General features: G+C 32.8%; 1 protein-coding gene and 1 long non-coding RNA gene across 30 annotated transcripts in view; one reads left to right on the forward strand and one right to left on the reverse strand.

The window, feature by feature from the left end:
* Window positions 1-23,179, reverse strand: part of SOX5 (SRY-box transcription factor 5) — a 1,211,684-nt gene that overhangs the window by 424,296 nt on the left and 764,209 nt on the right. For 2 of the 28 annotated variants that reach the window (XM_077170288.1, XM_077170286.1), the window contains exon 1: window positions 17,722-22,016. The exons of 22 other annotated variants lie outside the window; for them this stretch is intronic. In XM_077170288.1, the coding sequence (XP_077026403.1) occupies window positions 17,722-17,867 (146 nt within the window). In that variant the 5' untranslated portion in view covers window positions 17,868-22,016. Of the gene's footprint in view, window positions 1-17,721; window positions 22,042-23,179 lie in introns of those variants that run through there. 4 more of the 28 variants (XM_077170290.1, XM_077170289.1, XM_077170291.1 and 1 more) reach the window with 4 other exon arrangements.
* LOC143691595 (uncharacterized) overlaps window positions 20,299-23,179 on the forward strand; it is a 41,909-nt gene continuing 39,028 nt past the window's right edge. For both annotated transcript variants that reach the window (XR_013179589.1, XR_013179590.1), the window contains exon 1: window positions 20,299-20,420. This is a non-coding gene — a long non-coding RNA (uncharacterized LOC143691595). The remainder of the gene's footprint in view (window positions 20,421-23,179) is intronic.

The following is a 23,179-nucleotide window of genomic DNA, read 5'->3' on the forward strand; positions in this document are numbered from 1 at the left end:
TTTTCTAACTTCTTGTTTGAATTCCAGTTATTCTTCCCAATTCATAAACACAATTCTCTGTTTTATATTAGCTTCAATCATTCCTAGGAAAATTAACTAGTGTTCCTTATAAGCTGATATGTGAAAATACTGTGAATGTCACTGTAATATTTATGACAACCACCTAGTATGCTATATAACACTGATGTAATAAATTAAGAAGACCTATAGCATACTACCTAGAGAACAGAGATCATATCATTTTTAAAATGCGATCAGCATCCAGAATATTCAGCAAAATTTGATTGATGGTGATATTTGCATAGAATGCTGTTCTTGGCAAGGAAATGAACACTGAAGAACATTATGAGCCTGAACTCTAATTCTGAGTCTTGGGAAACATATTTGGGAAAAGTCTTTTGAATGAATATAACCATATACTCTATCTGCTTTTTATAAAAGCCCATTTCATGATCTATAGAACAATAACTTTCACTTCCTTGAGACAGAAAAAATGCCAGATCAACCTTGGAGTTGGAAGGAATTGGAATGCTTGTAACATTCAAGAGGGTATTACTGTTCAACTTCCTTTATGAGGCATATATGATACAGAGAACTGGGTGGGAGAGGAGAATCATTGCTGTTTTTATTTCATAAGCCTACAATTTTCCCTCATTGCCATTCAGAGATGTGAATGGATATGTCTCGAGCCACACTGTATGTTGAGAAGAGTTCTACTGGGATGCTATGTTTGTCCCTATTTAATAAACCAGAATGCTTCATGGTACATTGTCTGTATCAATTACGGTAACTAACAGTTCTGCAACCAGTCACTGCATTGGAGTTTTCTTATGTGACTGACCTAATTAACCTTTAAATTAGCACTGTCCCATGGAAATATACATATAACACACGTCACATATATAATTTTAACTTTTCTAATAGCCACATTAAAATATAAAAGAAATGAAAATCATTTTAATAACATATTTAATCCAATATATCTAAAATATAATTAATTTAACAGGTAATTAATATTAACAATAATGTTTTTTCTTAATTTTTATTTTCAAACTAAGCCTTTGAATCCAGTATATATTAAGCACATCTCAATCTGAACTAGCAACATTTCAAATGCTCAGCAGCTAGTGGCTACCATATTGAACAGCTGGCTGTGGAACCCTATCGGACAGACAAATAGGTATGTCAGTCTCTGCCTTTGCTTGTTCTTTTCAGATTCTTGCAAACTGCCAGCCCACTGCAATTAAGATCCTGAGCCAGTCTTGGAAAAGCAAGAAGAAAATATTCAGGCTTGCCAATCACTGGGATCTAGAATCCATTTTGCTGAAATAAGCACTGATACCCATGGTCCCTAAAAAAAGTCTTAAGAATTTAAATTTAGAAATGGGCTCACAGAGTCTTATCAACTGCATTATGTCAGTTATGGTGCATTCTAAAAGACCAAGCATGGGGCTTCTGGATTTGTAGCAACCCCCTGCTTCCCTCTGAGTATTGGCCTTTTCAAGTCCCTCTCCTCCAATCTCTGTTGGGTAGCACAAAAATCATGCTTTCTGATAAAACATTTAGTTTCGTCAAAACATCATGAAATAGTAGCACTGTTTCATACTAGTATAATGTGAATAATCATGGGATTAGAAGATTACTCTTTGATTTCTTCTGCCACTAACTGCTTCTGTGACCTCAGATGAGACATTAGCTGCTGTTCTCCATATCTGTAAAATCAGGAGTTGAGCTGAAAGATTTCTGAAGTTCATTCCTATGCTGAAATCATATGATTACTATATACATTAAGTAGTTAGAGATCATGAAAAAATAAATCTAAAATAATTTACTAAATGTACTCAAATCTTCTTTATTCAGAATTATGGCAATAAGTCAATTCTAAATCTATGAAAAGTCAGGTTTATGAAATGTTTTTGCAGAAAGGATGTTTTTATTTCTTATCAGAAAAATGGGATTTCTATGAGATGGATGGTAATTAAGGAGAACTTACAAACCAGATTTCCCTTAACCTTTGTCCTAATTCCTATAATATGCTTTGTTATTAGTCAAGTTATTTAAAGTGGTCAAGGGCAGTTATTTCTAAAGATAAAACTTTATAATATTGTTCTTATACATATATTTAAGACAAAACAAATTAAAACAAAAATTAAGCAAAAGCAAAATTAAAATAAAATAAAACTCAATATGTGGCTTTGGAGTTCTGACTAAACAATGATGAGAGGCAATACCAGAAACAGCCTAATTTCTAAATCATTTTATAGCTCTGAGACTATTGACTCAGAAAAAATAAAAGAAATAAGAAAGAAAAAAGGCCTATCAACCTCTTCTTTGACTTTTCTTAATATTTTATTCCTTTATCTGTCTTTTATGTATTTGTTGGTTCATTTATTAATTATTTTTGAAAACCTATTGTATGTTAGTACTGTCCTAAGTATCAGAGGCAGAATGGTGAAGGTACAATCCTTGCTTTAAAGGAGTTTACAGATATTGAGGGAGACAGACAAGTGAAAAGGGAATTTCAATATGCTGTGCTAATTGCAACAATAGGAGCAAGTGTGGACTTCAAGGTCCTATGAGGGGAACAAAGCAGATCAGGAGAAGCATTTAGCTCAATCTGGGGGCAGTCATGGAAAGCTTTTAAGAAAAGTGGCTTCTAAACAAGGTGAGCCCTGGCTGACTCTGAAATCCACCAGGTGGTGAACGCAAGAGTGGCTGCAGGAGGCCAATGTGTTTCCTATGAAGGAACAATGTGCTCACGATTCCAGAAGAGGGAATGTGGCCCATTTGGGGGAACTAGTAACGTGTCCAGTATGATTGGATCACAGACTATAGAAAGAGAGTGAAGAGAGACAGGATAAAGATGCTTAATTTGGATTCTTATCATGAGTGAATGGCACAGAAGAGACTCAATAGAATTTTTTTGAAAGAATGAACAGTTGATCATGCCAAAATAAAAGTAAATTTCACACCATAGATGTTTTCGTTCTATAAACCTATTGCTTCCACTACATTGGCACTACATGCCAATTTGATGAAGATTTAACAAATCAAAGTTTGAAAGTATGGTTTAGTAAATAATCAGTAGGCATTGGATATCATGGACAGATAAGAATAATTGTAATATTAAGTCAGCTTTTGTTTTGTAAATATGTGTTTATAAAGTATTTGAAAATGCTTCAAACTACTTTGTTCTCTTAATTGTTTTATGCATCTCCATTACAAGATCAAATACAAACCTCATTTACATCATTTTTTGTTGTTGTTAAAGAGAGAAAATATTGCTGTTTAGCATTTGCAAAATGGTTATATAAATTGTGGAAGTCAAGATGATTAGGCTTTTTACTCTAGTTTTGTTTTACGCATTTGCTTTCCTAAATGATAAGTGCACAATAAAGTCAGATAACTAAAATCAACCAAAACGTAGACAAGGCCTAATATACATGAAACTGTCATAACAGAAGGCCAGTCAAATTCAGAATAAGAAGAAACAGAGATATAAAGGGGGAAAAAACTAACTTAAGTGAATTGAGTTTTCAAGTGTATGAAAAGAGATAGTTTCATTATTAATCAAATATAATTCTAGAAAGAAAAAAAAGAGGGGAAGAAAGGAAGGTGAGAGAGAGATGGAAAAAGGGAGGAAGAGAGGGAGAAAGAAATTGGAATGAAAGAAAAGAAAGGAAGATAGATTTTGACAAATTAGAACCAAAAGATTGAGCTACAAGTTATGGTATCTGTCCTCTCAATTATTGTATTCTCTTAAATGGTCTCTTTCTTGTTCCCATGTGGTCTTTCCTTTTCAAGAGAGCTTTTACAAATGCACAACAAATCCCATCATTCGCCTCCTAAAACCCTTCAATGGCTTCCCATCAACCATATAAAAATGTTCAGGCTCCTTAGTGTGACATTCGAGGACCTTGATAATTTGATCACTCTGTCTTCTTCCAGCCACATTTCCAGTTATTCTCAATACAATTACTTGTCCTTCCATGCAAACATGATGTCACGATTCACATATATATCTATACTCAAGATGTTCCCTTTAACTGTGATGTACATATAAAACTCTATCACGTTCTTTGTTAAGCTTCTCTAAATATCCCATTCTTCCACTTGTCATCTCTATGCCAAAAAAGAACACTATGCCATCACTTCCTATTCAATACTGCACTTCTGTATCTTGCACATACTTTGATTATTATTGACTGGTATTATTTGTCAGTAAGGTCTCTCAGCTTCTTGAGGATGCAGGTATTATATGTTTCTTTAGGACCCAGCATGACCTTTAGGTGCTCAACAGTGGTTGGGGAACTGATGTTATCTAATACAAAGTAGAAAGCTTTGTTCAGAATTTTTAATAGATGTTATATAAAATAGAAAGTCTGAATAACAACCAAAACAGACTAGAATATGTTTTCTTCTGTTTTAAAACTGATATTATTTATTAAAACATTTTTTAACTTAAAAAATTACCCAAAGTCAAAGGGCACAAATGGACTATCAGTGATTTCATATTAAGGAAGATTATTGCAGAGTCAATTTCAGTTACAGGAGGACAAAGTATCATAAATTTATCTTGACTTGTATTTATATCTGCATTCCATGTGCATTATTTTTATAATTGTATTACCTAGGGACTACCATTATTACTATTTATTAGAGAAGTCATCATTTTACAGAACATTTATGCATAAAATAAAGGAGTTCCATGTACCCCACTATTATTAACACCTTGCATTGGTGTGCTATGTTTGTTACAATTGATGAAAATACATTTTTATATTTTACTATTAACTACAGTCTATGATATACCTTATGGTTCACTGAGTTTTGCAAACTAGAATATTTTTGAGAGTTATCTATCACACTGATATAGTTGAACTTAACCATTAATATGGTGAACTGTCTGTTATCCAAAACTCTTGGAGCCAGATGAGCTTCAGAATTCTGAAAAAAATGAATTATAGAAACATACTATGGAACATATGCCATATATTATATAACATTGCTAGTAAGGTCTGGGGCAATTCCCTGTAGTTAAATATTCTGATATTTCTGCAGTGAAAGATCTAAATATTCATACTAACTAAACAGACTCATATCAGGTCAGTTTAGGTTATCCACTAAATGAATTACTAAATATTTTCCAATGAGTTACAAAACGACTCAGAATTTGAAAAAAATAGATTGTGGACCTAAATTAAAATGGTATTTTGTAGATATTAAGGAAACTCATAGTCAACTTTCTCATGGAAGCGACTGCTATAACTACTTCAAGTTCCTTCATTAGATAATAATCTAATTAGATAATAATTAATTAGATAATAATTAGATAATAATTAGATAATATATTAAAAGAAAGCAATGGATCAAATGCTGTAACCAAATATTAATACAAGAGGTTCTCCTTTTTTCTTTTTTGCATAATTATACAGATTAAATTTATAAAAGAATAGAAAAATAATAATAAAGAGCTAATTCTCACATTTTAAGGGGAGATTCCCTGGCCTGATCTATGATTCTCAGGCAACATTTTATTCTGGTTTCAAGAAAACAACCTTTTGATAACTTCAAAAGTGCCACCTTTTTAAACAATATATTAATTTTAAAATATTTATAGACGTCTTTCAAAGTAAAATTCTATAAGCCAACAAATATCAAAAAGACAAGAATTTAATACATAAATTTCAAATCAGCACTGAATAGCAATTTATTTTAGTATATGAATAAAACTATCAAGTCATACAGAAGTTTAATGTGCTTATATCATAAACACATCCAATTTTCAGAAAACATCTTTCCATCTGTTCTTTCCCATTGTCTGATAATCCTTTTTTATAGTATCAAGAAACAATCATCTCTAGAACTCTTAAGAAGGCAGGTGTGGGCTATCATTAAAAAATATACTTTCTTTTCAAAATTTCTTATTTGAGGTCCATACCATATGCATTTTCCTTGCAGGAATAAAAATTCAAGTAAGATGTTCATATTTAGAGGCTAGTAATAATCAGCACTTTGGCTATTCAACTTGACTGAATAATCTGAATTTTCCTCCAACATGAATATGTGCTGTGGGTAGATGAGCTAGAGATAGAGAAAAAGAAATACATTTATATCCATATCTCCTACAGTATGTCCACTGTAGGACAAATAAATCTTTGTAAGGGATTGCTGTGGTTTGAACCAAGAACTGTCAAGTATATTTTCTGCCAGGAAGTTCCTGGTGCTTCTAAGCCTGATTCCTGCTGGAGAAACTATATACGCTCCAAAAGGAACAAGATGTTAAAAATGAGCAAGATTTTTGAAAGTCTTTTCTTGGCAAATTTTACAATGATTAGTGCCCACTGAGATTTATTAGTCACAGAGTAATCAAAACAGAAGATACGATATTTAAATGTATGCATTTAACAATAAACAAGAAAGATTTTGAAAATAAGTACCAATGGAAAAATAAATACTTAGTCATGAGAGAGAGAGGGTAGGAGGACAATGTTTCACATTCAGGTTACCTTCTCATTCATCATTATTTGTCCACCTGAACCAACGCAGACTGAATCTGGTATAAGCACTTATTTAATGAACCCAAGATAAACATTTTTATTTTTTAGGTGCAGTTTCCAGGAATCAAACCCAGGTCTCCCACATTGAAGGTAAGCATTTTATCACTCTAAGGATAAATATTTTATATCCTAAAATTCTCTGTTCCATCCATCCATATCTTTCCATCTTTCTTACCAAGCTCCAGCCACCATGACATCTTATTTGGAACAGTATAATAGCCTGTTATTTTATCTATTCTTATATACTGAGCCCCGCCTTCCTTAATTATCCACAGAATAGACAGAATTATCTTTAAGAAATATCAGACCTTGTCATCCAAAATCATATATTTCATTCTTGGATGAGAGCCTACAAGACTAAGCATTGTCTGCCACCTTACCTCCACCATTGAGTCTGATTTTATACAATATTTCCCTCACTCTCATCATACTCCTTCTTCCATGAAGGTTTGCAAATGTTGTCCGCACTATCTGGAAAGTTCTTCCCATTCTTTCATTGCTTAATTAGCTCCTGTACATCTCTCAATTCTCAATACAAACATCACTCTCCAGAGAAGGCTTCACTGATCCCTTGACTAGGTCATAAATCTTCACTATAGGTAATCAAGCTTTGTGGAACTCTACTTCAGAGAACTTTTTCCCAAATGCATTTTTTTTAGCTCATATGATTATCTGATTAGTATCTGTATTTCCAATTAGGCTGAAAATTCTGTAGGGAAGGAGAACGTCACTCTTCTTTCTCACAGTTTTGATTCTTGGGACAGTAGAGCATTTGACACATACTAGGTATATAAGAAATGGTATTTGAATGACGAAATGAATGAACAAATGAATTGAATGAGGTGGTAAGTTCCTATCTTTTTCATTTCCAGTATTTGATAACTTATGAGTTTTGGCAAAAATAATCATTGATAAATCACATTCAAGACCTGTTACCAACCCTTCAGGAAATTATCTATTCTTGTGGCTACCTATGAACTAAAAATATTGAAAATTGACTGGTGACAATCTAAGTGCATTTTTGTAACAAAGAAAAATATGTTTAAACAAAAGGGCATATTGACACTAAATACTCTTAATTTAAGAGTATTCACTCTTCAATTAATACTCTTAATTTAAGAAAAAAGAAAATTGTATCTCCAAATATGAAAAAAATATCTTGACTGTTTTAGTTCTATTAGGTATCAGCTTTCATTTTAGAACTCACGCTAATGATAATACTGGCATTGTCAAAAGCTAACACTTTTCTCATAGTCATTACACATATTTAACTAAGTATGGATGCCAAAGTAGGCATTTTCAGTAGCAGGTAATGATCTCTAAATGGAACAAAGTCCAATGTGAAATTTTCAACCATCAAGGTTTTTCAGTATGCCTTATCTCAGGATATATAAAAGCTCATGTCTACAGAATATAAACCTATAAATATAAAGAGAAATGTATTCATTTAATTTTACTTTGGTTACTTCCAGTTTCCTGTATAATAAGTAGAGCATGGAAGTTATAACTTCCATCCTAACAAAAAGAAGCACTGAAAAAATGAAAATTCCCACCTCAGATCAGACAGAGAATTGTGATTATGGGACAAACCACTGCCATAAAAAAAAAATGGAGTGACAGACAGATATCGAAACTTATGGTGAATGAAAAATGCTGTTGGAACCAGTATTGGATAGGAATACTTAAAGGGTAATTGAGTAATTGCTGGAGACTGAGAGAGAAAACCTCCTGGAGCTTCAGCTTTAGGGTTCCTCATCCCCACCCTGCACTGTCTTAAGTTTTACCTCAGGAGCCACACCAGGTTCTCCTTGTGAAGAGTGTAGAGAAATCCCCTCCTACTTCCAGCAGGGGGAGGGGAATAGTAACCATTTTGAAATATGTCCAGAGTATTCTGTTATCCTTAACATTAAGTCCTGTTCTCAAGGGAAACTTAAATGCCAGAATCTATCTAATATGGGTTTTACAGAACCTGTCTGATGTGGGCAAGGGGAATTCCCAATTCCAGCCCCCCTCCCCCGCTCTCCCCATCTCACCTAGAGTGGGAAAAGTAGCTGAGAAGCACCTGTAAAGGTCACAGTACAGACACACAGGCTCACTTACAGACTGAGACCTAATCACAGGACTATAGAACAGTCTCTTCCCATATCCTATCTCCACATCAATAGGGCTCTGGATAATAACAAGGGATTATAGATGAAAATAGGATTCAGACTCCATTCACAAAGGAGTCTCTAGGGAAACTCCAAGACAAAAGAGGGAACAAAAACAAGAAAACCAGAGATTTTAGCCTCTTACACCTATAATTGAAGTAAAGAGTAAAGATAGGTTAACTCCTAGCCAGCTAAACATATAACCTCATGATAATTTATTTTGGTTATTAGAATCACTCTATTTAATTCAATAAAGATACACCTTATTATCAACAGCTTGGGTAAACTGAATAAAAGCCAGACAAAATCAAGATACTAAATTATGTCATATAGACCTATTAGAAGACTGTTATAATGGGAAAGACCAAGGAACTTAAATTCTATAGATCTGAATTCTAATTCTTATTTTGTTCCTAATTAGCAAAATATCCTTGTGTAAGCAAATCAGTTAGCCTTTCTGGGATTACATTTTTCTCATCTGGAAAACAAAGTTAATACTAAATAACATCTACAATTTCTTCCAGTTTCTATGATTTTAGTTTTATATTTGAAGACGTGGCTTACTGAATGGTTTAGTGAAGAGCTCAGCAAATCCTCTCCACAAAAGTAAACAATAAAACAGGATAAAATTGTCAAAAGAGAAAACCAAACAAAAACACATTTCAGAGCTCTGAAAATAATCAAGTACATATAATAAATGGTGACTTTTTAAAACACGTTCTACTGAACCTCAAAAGAATAGGGGGAGTCTATGGCCCCTAATCTCTGTTGCAGTTGTTCTACCAAGGCATGTCAAACTATAAGTAACAACAGATTTTCTGCCATACAGGGCAGAATCAGAATTTTTTTTAGAGCAGAGTTTGAAAAAGTCCTTGCCCAAAGGTGTTATCAAGAACAATAAGGATCTTTGGTGGCAAGCAACCAAGGAAGGTCAGCATCACAGCTGACCTGAGTTTGAGAACTGGTTGGATCAAGTGATAGCCCTGCAGACCAGCCAGCAGTTTAATAGGGTGATCCATGGAATGAGACTGCCATAGTGGGACCTGATAAACTGCCTCACATCCCTGTGGGACAGGAGGTATGTGAACCCAACAAGGACAACATGACGAAGGTCTCAGCTATCTGCTAATGCACTGCCTGAAAATGAAGGCTTGCATATGTATATAGTACAAGGTGTGGCCAGTTTTACTGATGCTTGAATATATTTCTCAGCTCACACACAAATCCTTCATCAAAGGGTCAAGTCTTACTGGCTCAAGATGTTCAAGCACAAACTCTGAGCAATCATTGTCTGATCACTAAACTAACCCAAGGGAAATCTCTAGGAAGCCAGATTTAAAATTAAAAAGAATAAAAAACAAATAAACAAAAACACTAAGCAGAGACATCAGTTGAAACACACTATGGGTAAGACAGAGTCCACCAAGTAGACCCAGGCATGTCACTAAACAAACAAACAAACAAGAAAGTACACAAATAAAAAAACCAGCCACAAACAATATCCACAGAGGGGGATTGGGTGGGGTGTGCATAAGAATCTAGATTTGTTATAATATACTATCTACAATGTCCAGTTTTCAATAACCAGAAAAAAAATTGCAAGGCGTGCAAAGAAACAGAAAACCATAACCCAAGCACAGGAAAAATGCAGTAAATAAAAGTTGTCTCTGAAGTGGCCTAGATGTTGGAGTTGGCAGAGAAATATTTCAAATCAGCTATTACATTTATGCTTAAAGAATTAAAAATAATCTATGTTTTATGAATGAAATGCAAGTATGGCAACAATGATTTATCAAAACAGAAAATGAATCAAAAGATAAAATTATTACAAAAAAATTATTACAAAAAAGAGCACAAAATAGACATTTAAGTGTTGGAAAACAAAGTAAGTGAAACAAAAAATTTAATGGAGGGCTTAACATAGATTTATATGACAAAAATAAATAATCAGAATATTTGGACATAGATCAATAGAGATTATCCAATCTTAAGAACGAGGGGAAAAAAAAAAGCTTAGAAAAGGAATAAAAACCCTCAAAGACCAGTGGAACAACTTCAAGTATGCCAATATATGTGTAACAGAAGTCCCAGGAGGAGAGGAAAGAAGAAAAGGGTGTGAAAAAAATTTGAAGAAACTCAAAAACTTTACACATTTAATGACAAAAACCCCTGCATACACAAGGAGCTCAATAAAATCCAAACAGGTTAAACAAAATGAGAGATACATATAGGTACATAGGTAAGCTAGTAAAGCCAAAGATGAAAGGAAAATCTTGAAAGTGGCAAAGGAAAAATAATTCATTATATAGAAGGAAACCATAATATGTTGAACAGCAGAAGTCTCATCAGAGAAAATAGATGCCAGAAATTTTGCATAGGTAAATATTAAAGACTGTGTGTGTGTGTATGTTTACCTGAATACCTGATTTAAAAGACAATGGCTTGCAACATTCAACATATCCAAAAGGTGGAAACAACCTGCGAGTCCACTGACAGATGAATGGATAAATCGAATGTGGTTAACAGACACAACAGAATATTATTCAGACATAAAAAAGAATGTTTTAACTTGAATGAACCTATGAAAAAATTATGTTAAGTGAAATAAGCCAGACAAAAAAGGACAGATGTTGTATGCTTCCACTCATATAGAATATCTAAAAAAAAAAAGCAAATTTTATAGAGACAGTACATTAGAGGAATTGGGGAGAATAGGGAGATATTGCTATTGGTGGTGAAAAAGATTTGCTAATGGATGGTGGTGATGGTAGGAAAACATTTTAAATGGAATTAAAACCTCTGAATTGTCTTAAAAATGGTTAAATGGCATATTTTGTGGTGTTTATATGTTACTACAATAAAAAAGTTTATGAAACCAATTGTATAAATTCTTAATTGCAATACTATGCTATCATCGAAATGCTGGAAAAAAAACTGTCAACTAAGAATTTTATACTCAGAAAAATTATCCATTGAAAAATGACAAAGAAAAAAGATAAATAGAAACTGAGGCTAATTTATAGTACCATGTCCTTACAAGAAATACTAAAACAGTTCTTTAGAGTGAAAGCAAATAAACACCAGATGGTAATTTGAATCTACATAGAAGATAAAAAGCACTGGTAAAGATAATTAAATAGGTAAATATAAGACTATATAAATAAATATATTTTTTTCTTTATATCCTTCAATTGATTTAAAAGACAACGCACAAAATTAATTATAAAGCAGCACTGTATATATCAATAATAGAAGGAGGGGAGGAAATGGAGCTATAATGGAGCAAGAAAATAAAAGAAGACAGTAACTTCAATCCACAGGAATAAATGAAGAACTCTAGAAAAGAAATATGAGGGTTGATATGAAGTTTAAATATTCTTTATCCTTTTTTCTCTAAATTTCTTAAAAAGACATATGATTGTATAAATCAATTTTATAGTGCAACATTAATAATATAATATATATAAGTATAATATAAATATTCCACCAACAACTGGATAGGGGAGAGAATGGAACTCCCCTGGAGCAGAGTTGCTATATTTTTACAGAATATTGTTAATAACAATCTGAAGTATATTGTGATAATTTAATATGTATGATAATGTAATCTCTACAATCACCACTAAGAAAATAACATTATATAGATACGTGTGTATATTTTAAAGAAGAATTAAAATGGTACACTAGAAAATATGCATTTATCACCAAAGTATGTAATCAAGGAGGAACAAAAGGAAAGACATAAGACATAGAGAACACAATTTGCAAAATGGCAGATGTAAATATAACTTTATAACAACTATATTCAATATAAAGTGATTAGACTTCAATCAAAAGGTGGAATTCTAAGAGTGGATTAATTTTAAAACATAAGATATAGTCTTACATCATTTAGATTCAAAGACCTAATAGGTAGAAAATAAGAGACCTAGAAAAGCAATAGTAATGTCAGACAAAATAGACTTTTAGGCCAAAAAAAAAAGTTATAGAGACAAAGCAGAATATTTAATAATGACGAAAGGTAAAATCATCAAGAGGATATAACAACACCAGAGCATATAAGAAAAGCCCAAAATATATGAAGTAAAAACTTATAGAATTGATGGAAGTAATAGACAATTCAACAATAAATTGTAGACGTCAATCTCCCACTCTTTCAATAGACAGAACAATTAGAGAATTAACAAGGATATCGAAGATGTGAACAAAATTATTATACCCCTGACATTACATCTATAGAACAGTTTATTCAACAACTGAATACACATTCTTTTCACATATGCACATAAGGGATTCTCAATTATAGACCATATGGCAGGCCATTAGATTAAGGTTCAATGATTAAAAAAAAAAAATTAAATCACATAAAATATGTCCTCTAACCAAAATGGAATTAACTTATAAATCAACAACAGAAGAAAATTTGAAAAATCAACAAATATTTGGAAATTTTAAGACCCATTTTTAAATGAAGAAATTGGTAAAAGAAGAAATCACAGAGGAAAGTAGAAAATCATTTGAATTAAATTAAAATAAAAAATGATACAAAATTCACCAGTTAAAGTTAAAGTGCTACCTATAGGGATACGTATAGCTTTAAAAACTTATAGTAGAAAATAAGAAAGATCTCAAATTAATGAATTCAGGTTTTACCTCTAGAAAACAGAAAAAGAAGAGTAAACTTAACCCAAAGCAAGTAGAAGGAAGAAAATGTAGATTAGAGATCAAGTTAATGAAATGAAGAACAGAAGAACAAAAGAGAAAAAAATCAATGAAATCAGAAGTTGGCTCCTCAAAAAAAAAATCAATAAAATTGATAAACCTTTAGCCATGCTGGTCAAGAAAAATAGCAAGAAACACATTCTACAAAATCAGCAATGAAAGAGGAAACATTACTAGTGATGTTACAGAACTTAAAAGGGTCCCAAAGACATTTGATGAAAAATTTTATGCCAATGAATTAGAAACTGGATGAAACAGATAAAAAGCTAAAAAGCAAAAGATACAAATAACCAAAATTGACTCGAGAAGAAATAGAAAAAGTGGTATTTAATCAGTATTTAAAATTTCCCACAAAGAAAAAGCAGGTCCCGATGGCTTCTCTAAGTGAATTCTTTCAAGCATTTAGAAAGAAGACAATACCAACACTTCACCAACTCTTCCAGAAAATAGAGGAGGAGGAAGGATTACTTCCCAACTTATTCTATGAAACCAATATTGCTGTCGTACCACATTCAGACAAAACATCACAAGAAAATAAAACTACAGATCAATATTTTCCAGGTATATAAATGCAAAAATCTTCAACAATATTTTAGCAAACTGATCCACAACATATAGAATTATTCACCCCAATCAATTGGAATTTATCCCAGAAATACAAAGTGAATGAAGATTATCTGATGTAATATTCTACAATAATAGACTAAAGACATAAAAGACCATCTCAAAAGATTCAGAAAATGTTTGACTAAAATCTACATCTTTTTAATGTAAAAACTTGTCAACAACAAGGAATAGAAAAGAACTTCTTTAACTTTATAAAGTGCATCTATTGAGAGACTACAGTGATTATCTTATTTACTGCTGGAAGGCTAATGTTTTCCCCCTAAGTTGAGAACAAGGCAAGAATGTGTGCTTCCACCATTTCCATTCACCATCGGACTGGAAATTCTACAAAGTACAATGAGATAAAAAATAGAAGTAAAAGTCATTCATAGTAGAAAGTAATATGTGAACTTGTATTTATTCATAGTTCAGTTGGTCCCTAATATAGAAAATCCAAAGGAGTTTACACTAAAAACTCTAATGCTAATGAACGAATTAAGACTGTCCAATTCAAGATCAGTATGAAAATATCAATAGCATTTCCATATATTAGCAATGACTAATCCAAAAACAAAATTCAGAAAACTACTTCATTCAGTATAAAAAATAAGACATAAATTTAACAAAAGAAATGCACAATCTATGTACATGGAAAGCTACCAAGTATCACTGAAGGAAATTAAATAAAAGCTAAATAAATGGAGCAATATTCCATGTTCATAGATTGGAATACAATGGAAATCTTTCTAAATTGATCTACATCTTCAACGTAATCCCTATCAAAATTCCAGCAGAAGACTTTTTGCACAAATTTATAAACTGATTGTATAATTTCAAGTCAACTTTGAAGAAAAAAGGAAAACACCGGAGGGCTTATTTTTTATGATTTTGTAACAAAATACAAAGCTATAGTGAACAAACCAGTGTGGCACTGGCATAAGTTTAGACATACAGATCATCTGAACAAAACGAAAAATCCAGCAAACAGCCCTGACATACATGGTCAATTGATTTTCAACAAAGATGACAAGGCAATTTGATGGAAAAGGTAATGTTTTTTGACCAAATGATGCTGCTTCAGTTAGATATGCATTTTCTACAAGATGAATTTACAAATTAGATAAACATATGCAAAAAAAGAAAACAACCTCAAAATTGATCACAGAGCTTAATGTAAAAACTAAATCCATATAATATTTAAAAGGAAACATTGTGGGGAAAAAAGAAATCTCCCAAGCTTAAGTTTGGCAAAGAGTTCATAGGTACAATACCAGATGCATAATATGGAAAAGAAAATATATATAAATTGAACTTTATCAAAATTAACTCCCTCAAAAATATAAACATGACCCAGAAACTTCACCCCTAGGTATTTATACCAAAGAATTGAAAAGAGGGATTCAGCTATTTGAACACCAATGTTCACAGCAACATTATTCCCAAAAGTTAAATGGTGGAAACAAATTCAGTGTACATCAACAGACAACTGTATAAACAAAATGTGGCATATAACTTACCATGGAATATTATTCAGCTGTAAAAATTGAATTCTGATACATGCTACAACATAGATGGACCCTGAAAACATTATATTGCGTGAACTAAGTCAGACACCAAGGGATAAATATTGTAAGATTCTACTTATATGAAATATATAGATTAAGCAAACTGAAAAAGACCGAAAGGTATGAGGTTAAAATGTAGCAGGGGAAGGTGGGAGGGGAGAATGGAATATTATTGCTTAATGGTTACAAAGTTTCTCTTTGGGGTGATAAAAAACTGACAGTAACAGATGGTGGTGATTATAGAACAACATTGTGAAAGCAATTAATAAGACTGAACTGTACACTTAAAAATGTTTAAAATTTGCATCATAAAGATATATATGTATGCTACACAACAATATTTTTTTAAATATATGAAAACTTAAACCATAAACTGGGAAAATATTTGCAAATCATATTTCTAATGGAGGACTTGTATCCAAAATATATAAAGAACTCTTAAAGGTCAATAATAAGACAAAAAAATCCAATTAAACTTTCACAGATTTGAATAGACATTTCAACAAAGAAGATATTAGAATAGTTAGATGAAAAGTTGTCAAAAATCATACAAAAAAAAACCAAACAAACAGGGAAATGCAAATTAATCCCACATCAAGACTCTAGTTCACACATACAATGATGACTTTATTCACCAAGACTGACAGCAGCACATGTTGGTATGGATATGGAGGAACCGGAACATGGTTGTATAGCTGGTAGGTATGTAAAATAGTACAGCTGCTTAAGAAAACAATTTGTCAATTTCTGTAACATAAGTTTACCATGAAACACAGTGTTTCTACTCCTAAAGTATTTAGTCACAAGAGATGAAAATATATGTCCACAGAAAGACTCACACATGAATGTCATAGCAGCATTATTCATAATAGCCCAAAAGCAGGAAAATCTAAATTTTCTTCAGTGGATAAAGAAAATGTGGTATATCCATACAATGGAATATATTTCAGCAATAAAAAGTGACAAATTACTGATACATGCTAAAACATAGAGGAACTTCAAAAGAATATTCTGAGTGAAAGAAGTCATAGCCAGAAAATCCCATAATATATGATTCCAATCATACAAAATGTGCCAAAAGGCAAATCTATAGAAATAGATGGGAACTTGCTTCATGAACCACAGGGTGGGAACAGGGAATGATTGCAAATAGGCATAAAGGATTTTTTTTAAATATACTTTTATTGAGCAAATGTCAATAAAAGATTGGATTGTTAAAATAAATTCAATTGATTTTACACCTTAGCCTCCCTATTATTTATTTTTTTATCTACATTTTTTATGCATCTGTCCATATCCTGGATAAAGGAGCACCAAACACAAGGTTTTCACCATCAGACAGCCACACTGTAAAAGTTATATCATTATTCAATCATCTTCAAGAATCAAGGCTACTGGAACATAGCCTTTTTTTGACTCTGAAATCTCTCAGCCACTGAGGCTTTGTCTTATTCCTCTCTTCCCTCTTTTGGTCAAGAAGGTTTTCTCAATCCCATGATACTGGGTCCCAGCTCAGTCTGGGAGTTCTGTCCCATGTTGTCTGGGGGATTAACATGCCTCGGAGTCACTTAGCAGGGGGAGTAATGAGTTCGCCTGCTGAATTGGCTTAGAAAAAGAGGCCACATCTGAGCAACAAAAGAGGCTCTCTGGATGTGACTCTTAGGCATAATTATAAGTAGGCTTAGCTTCTCTTTTGCAGGAATGAGTTTCATAAAAGCAAACTCCAAGATTGAGGGCTCAGTCGATTGATTTGGTTGCCCCCATGTCATAAGGGATTTTTTGAGAATGATGGAAATATTCTAAAATTGAATTGTGGTGATGTTGCACAGGTCTGTAAATTTATTAAAAATCACTGACTTGTTTACTTAAAATAGGTGAATTTCAGACTATTTAAATTATACATAAAATAAAGCTGTTACAAATTATTGAAGAGAAACTTGTGTGATGTTTAATTTGATAATTATTGGAAAAGAAGCAAATGACTGTAGAGCATATTTTTCAGTAAAATATTCTGTTTTTTTCTCATTAATAAATAATAAATTCACATTGTAAACACAATCCATTTTGTTTACATCTACCCAAATTCTAACAGAAGCCATATGCCCGGCAAGTTCCTACCTTGGAGCCTCTGCATCTGCATTCCTTCTTTTTGACATGCGAGTCATCTCAACACCTGCACAGTTCATCTCATCAAGTGCTCTGACAATTGTCACCTCCTTGAAGAGAATTTCTCTGTTTAAAATGGGACATCTATGTTCTCTCATCCCATTAGTCTAAATGTTTTTCTTCATTATGGCTCTTTAAAACCCATTATTAAGTAACATAAGTGCCCTACAATAGTATCTGGCACATAGCAGGATCTCAATAAAAATTTATTGAATGAATCATGTCACAGATACAACTATCACCATGAACAATGGAAACTGAAACCATCTTTTAGAAAACCTCATTAAAATACAGAGAGGTTAAATTTAAGTGAAAATGTGCATTTATTTCATTAGTTACACCACATGATATCAAGGCTTGAAACAATTTGTTCTATTTCAGTAAATTGTTATATATTTATTGTAGCAAATTTTGGTAATATATTTCTGTAGTGTATATTTCAGTAAGTTTTTCTATAGAACAAAATACAGAGTAAATATACCATATGGAGGGGGAAAATCCTATAAATAGTACTTTAACCCTCAATTTTCAGCTGGTATAGTTTTTGGATCCATACCTACTTTGGATCCAGAATTTTGACTAGGTTTACCACTGGCTGACTAATTTGACTAGGTTTACCAATGAGCTATTGCTGCCAAAATCCTTTGTGGTAATCATTGATAGAAAAGAATCATTACCCTGACCCGGTCATTGAGTAGGAAAGCTTTTGTCAAAGCAATGTGTGGTCACTATTATGGATATAAATAGAATTCCCACCTTAATTCAGGATGGTAGAACAGAAATGATATAAGAATTGGAGACTGTCTTGAAGAGGATGGTGAGAGATCTCTTCATCTATCATTCTTTTGATAGTTAATGACTAAGCCCAATATGACGAGAGTATAAAAGGCGGAAAACATTAGTGGCAAAGCGCTTTTCCTATTGCCTTTATCTGTGAAGTCAACCCATTAATGTGACAATCATGGTTTCCCTGACCCCTCATTCACTGCTTTCTAGAGGAGGTGTAGGAACTTACTTGTTTCGTGAATTTGGAAAGAAAAACTGAATATGAGTGGCTCAGTCCCTTCCTCTTCTTGTTCTGGGGAGCTGGATGTTTACAGAGCTCACAGGCTCTGCCTGGCTCTGTTCCTGTGGGCAAAGCCCCCCTGCCCCATCCTTCTGTAACTGGGTGGACAAATCTACCTAGTCCTGGCATTCAGTACCGAGAAGACTCCCTGCCCGCATTTTCTTATATCACCCTTATCAGTAGTAAAGGTAACATTTTTTATTTCATCTGTCTCATTTCTTTATTTAATGGCTGGTTAAACAAAATAAGTCAAAACAAAAATTATTTGACCTTCTCAGACAACCCCAACTAGACCTGATTAGCACTGATTTCCTAATTGCAGGTACAGAGACAGTAAAAATAAGGGAGTACTTAAATCCTTAATATTCTATATCTATGAATTACTTTACAAAGTGTCACCTTTCTTAATTTTTAAAATAATCTCACAGCACCTTCTTAGTTAAATTTAAGGAATGGGGTATGAGAAAAAGTCTATTTTCTTTGGTATTAAGTTCTTAGATATTTTTGATCTAGCTGTCATTCAAACTGAAAATCATTATTGACTATAGTGACCAGAAAATACTTATAACAAGAAATTAAAATTGCTCTTTTTCCATGTCTGTGAATTTAGGAGCAGTTTGATCCAAACCATTTGAGATGAAAGGAGTACAAAACGGATAAAAATTGATAAAGTTAGTTTTACCAAAACACTTTCAAGGATTTTCGGTGCATAGTTTCTTGACTACTAAGCCAAATAACCACTCTAATATAAAGGACCCATAGTATAAATTATTATCACTGTCAATCTGAGAATGAAAGCATTCTACAATGGGCTATGACCAAACCAACTATTATGATTGTTTCTACAACGTTAGAAATATGTAAATGAAGACACTTCAAGATTTTGACACAACAGGTTTAACAGATAGGGCCTAATTATGTCAGTCAGTAGAATTCAATTACCAGGAGGAATGGATGGACATCCTACATGATGAGCTTGGATTAAATCTGCGTGTATATTGTTTAAGAGCTAGTTCAAAATAGAAGACAAATTCAAGCTCTAATTCCCTAAAATTACTTCAAGGAACTATGACCTTTTACTTTAATATTAAGCAATAAAATAAGTACTCTAATAGAATGTATGCCACTTTCAATGGGATAATATAAATATTCAAGTTTCAAATAACTTGAAGGTAAACTCTTATTAAAGAAGTAATTAAAGATGTTCCTCCAAAAATGTCAGATACGGCTCTCACCTAATAGGGTGGGTGGTAGCTGATCTCCAAAGATGACCACCAATGAAGGATGCTTTCCAGTCTCCACACCTTTGAGAACTCACCTCTCCTTAATCTTCCTGGCTGGCCCTTTGTCACCCTTATTGACCAACTAAATGCAGAAGTGATGCTACATGACCTCCAATGCAATGTCATAATAAACCTTGCAGCTTCCACCTGAGTCTCTTGTGATGCTCACTCTGGAGAAAGTCATTTGCCATGTAAGGGTCTGCCATGCTTTGTAAGAGCTACCCAGGTGGAGACGCTTTGCTGAGGGAGAATGATGCCAAGCCTCCAACTGTTCTAGCCATCCCAGCTGAGATGCCACACATGTAAGTCTGGTCCCAGCCATGATCAGATTGCAACTGCTTGTGAGACTCAAATGAGAACCATCCAGATAAGTCCAATCAAATCTCAGAATTGTGAGAATTAATAACTTGTTATAAGCCTCTAAGTTGTGGATTGGCTTATAATGCAGCTATATATATGATCAGAAATGGGGTGAGGAGTGAAAACACCCAGGCCAGCTAAAAGGAGACTTCTTTATATGTAGGGTTCCATTCATTATCTGTGTGGTCTTAAACAAATCACGACTTATCTGCATCTCTATTTTCTCATTTATAAAATGAACAGACTAGATCTAGAGTTAATTCTGATGACTACTGAAGGGATTTAAGTGGTCCACATATTAACTGAAATTTTGAGATGGGTTTTGTACATATATTAAATTTTGGAGTGACAGGATCTATCGTTTTCAACAGATTTTCAAAGGGATCCCAAATACCAAATAATAATAATAAAAATAATAATAAATTAAGATCAGAGTATCTCTAAAGTCCCTTCAGCTTGAAAACTCCATCATTTCATGAAAGCCAAAAAAAGAAAATGGGAGCTTACAGACAGCATGTGATAGTGAACCAAGAATATTTTTATGAATAAAATTGTATAAGCCAGAGGTATCAGGTCACATTACACAAAGATGCTTTTAAATCTTTAGTCAAAATGGTAGCATGTTCACACCCATCTTTAATACCCTATCCAAATATCCCTCCTAGGAAAGTCTTCTATTTTAAGACACATATTTTGAAGTATTCAAGAAAAACAGCAAATGAAATAGACATTTCTCTCTGGAATTTTTTGTGGCTCTTCCACCCTTCTAAAGAAGATATGTTTCAATCTATATGTAGTCCTCATTACATTCACTCCACTACCCAAATCTATTCTAGATTTTGGATTCAGTCCACCACCGTAAAAAAAAAAAAAAAAGGAAAAAGAACAACTTTCGATACATCTCCCCACAATAAAACAACTTCTCAATTTAAACAACAAAATTTATTGAATAACCACTATAAGCCAGGAACTATTCTATTTCTCATCATTTAATTCATTTCATCAAAAGTTTCAGAGATAAAATAAGTTTAGGATTTAATTCCCCATCTCTGCATTGGAATGTATAATTCCACAGGAGAAGGGATATTTACCTGGTTTGTTTGCTGATATATACACGAAGTTGTATCCCTAAAACAATGCAGAAAGGAAGTAGTTAGCGGTGAACAAATTGCACAACACCCTATGAATTATGATTCCGATAAGAAAAGCCTTATAGGCAGGGAAACAAATAGGAGGTAGTAATCCCTTTACCCAAATAGGTCATATAAGAGGTTAAATTAAAAGACCAGTAATCAACTTTCAGGAAAAGGAAGGAAGAAATCTGGAGCCTTATATAAAAAGTGTCATTGCTATCAATTCCTTCGTTCATTCCTTGGAGAATCTTCTTTAACAAATTAGAATAATATTCTAAAAGATTAATCGAGTTTAGACACCAAAGGTACCAGTGGACTAAATTCCAAATGACAACAAAATAGCTAACCACCTTTTCTGACTTGTTTTAGGAAGCAAATATTAGAAATATCAAAGGGGAATTCATGACTATGATATTAATATTGCTATGATACAGCAACAAATGGATGTATTCTACTTAAAAATTGTTTATAATATGGTAGGGTTACTACATATTCCATTTATTTGCAGTGTCTACAGAAAATAATTAAATTTTAAAAATGGAAAAATAAGTTCATGGTCTACATATTTACTTATAATTATCACACACAAGTGTATGCACACACACACACAAACACACTCAGATTCACCTCAACTAAATACAAATGGCCATTTGGTGACTCATATCAATGGTATGATAATGGTTTCCCATTTTCTAAGGATTGGAAAAATATGTGTTATTTTTTTCAACATTACATATGACTCTTTTATGCCTAAATTTCTTATTTTTTTCTTTCCTATTTCTCTCTCTTCCTTCCATCTCTGCTTTCTTTTTCACTTCTCCAAAAGAAGAGTATTCCATCTTTTTTGTTAGCAACATGTAGTATGTAAAGTAGGAAGAGATACTGACAGCTCTGGCCCATTTCTAAAGCTGTTCCTTTATGGTAACAACTCCTTTGTTGCTAATTTCTCTTGCTGTGCCTGCAACCTGTTTCATGCCTGAGTTAAAATCACCTTAACACTGGAGGCACAGGTTAATAGTAACTATTCTAAAGTAACAATTAAGGATAAATAAACTGCAATAGGTGAAGAGTTTCACTTTGGATGACATGCATCTGCCTGCTTATTATCTTGGTTAATTTTTTTCATTACACTTGAATTAGGAGTCTTTTTTTCAAAGAATGTGTATTATTAGTATGTACCATTCTCTCTTCCATTTGACTAAGAAAAAACCATGTTTCTTCCTATTACTGGTGATATTAGAATGGCAAAAAAAATTAAATTTCTAAGATTGATGTCAGAATCACACTCAGTTTAATATTATTCCTCAAGCTTACTTCAATTTTTATTCAACAAGCACAGAGTGCATATTATATGTATAAGATTCTATGATAGAGTTTCAAGACTCAGGCCAAACGTCACTTCTCTCAACTTCCCATATTTTGTGAGCAATTATATACTAAAAGCCATATGAAAACTTAAGAGATTTTCTCAAATTGCAAACTTCAACTGAGAAAACAGTAATGGTAAACTTCTAAAATCTTAATTTAGGAAGAGTTGTTTTGGGGAAACACAATGTTTATTTCTATTT

The sequence above is a fragment of the Tamandua tetradactyla genome, chromosome 7 (assembly GCF_023851605.1).
Source record: "Tamandua tetradactyla isolate mTamTet1 chromosome 7, mTamTet1.pri, whole genome shotgun sequence".
NCBI lineage: Eukaryota > Metazoa > Chordata > Mammalia > Pilosa > Myrmecophagidae > Tamandua > Tamandua tetradactyla.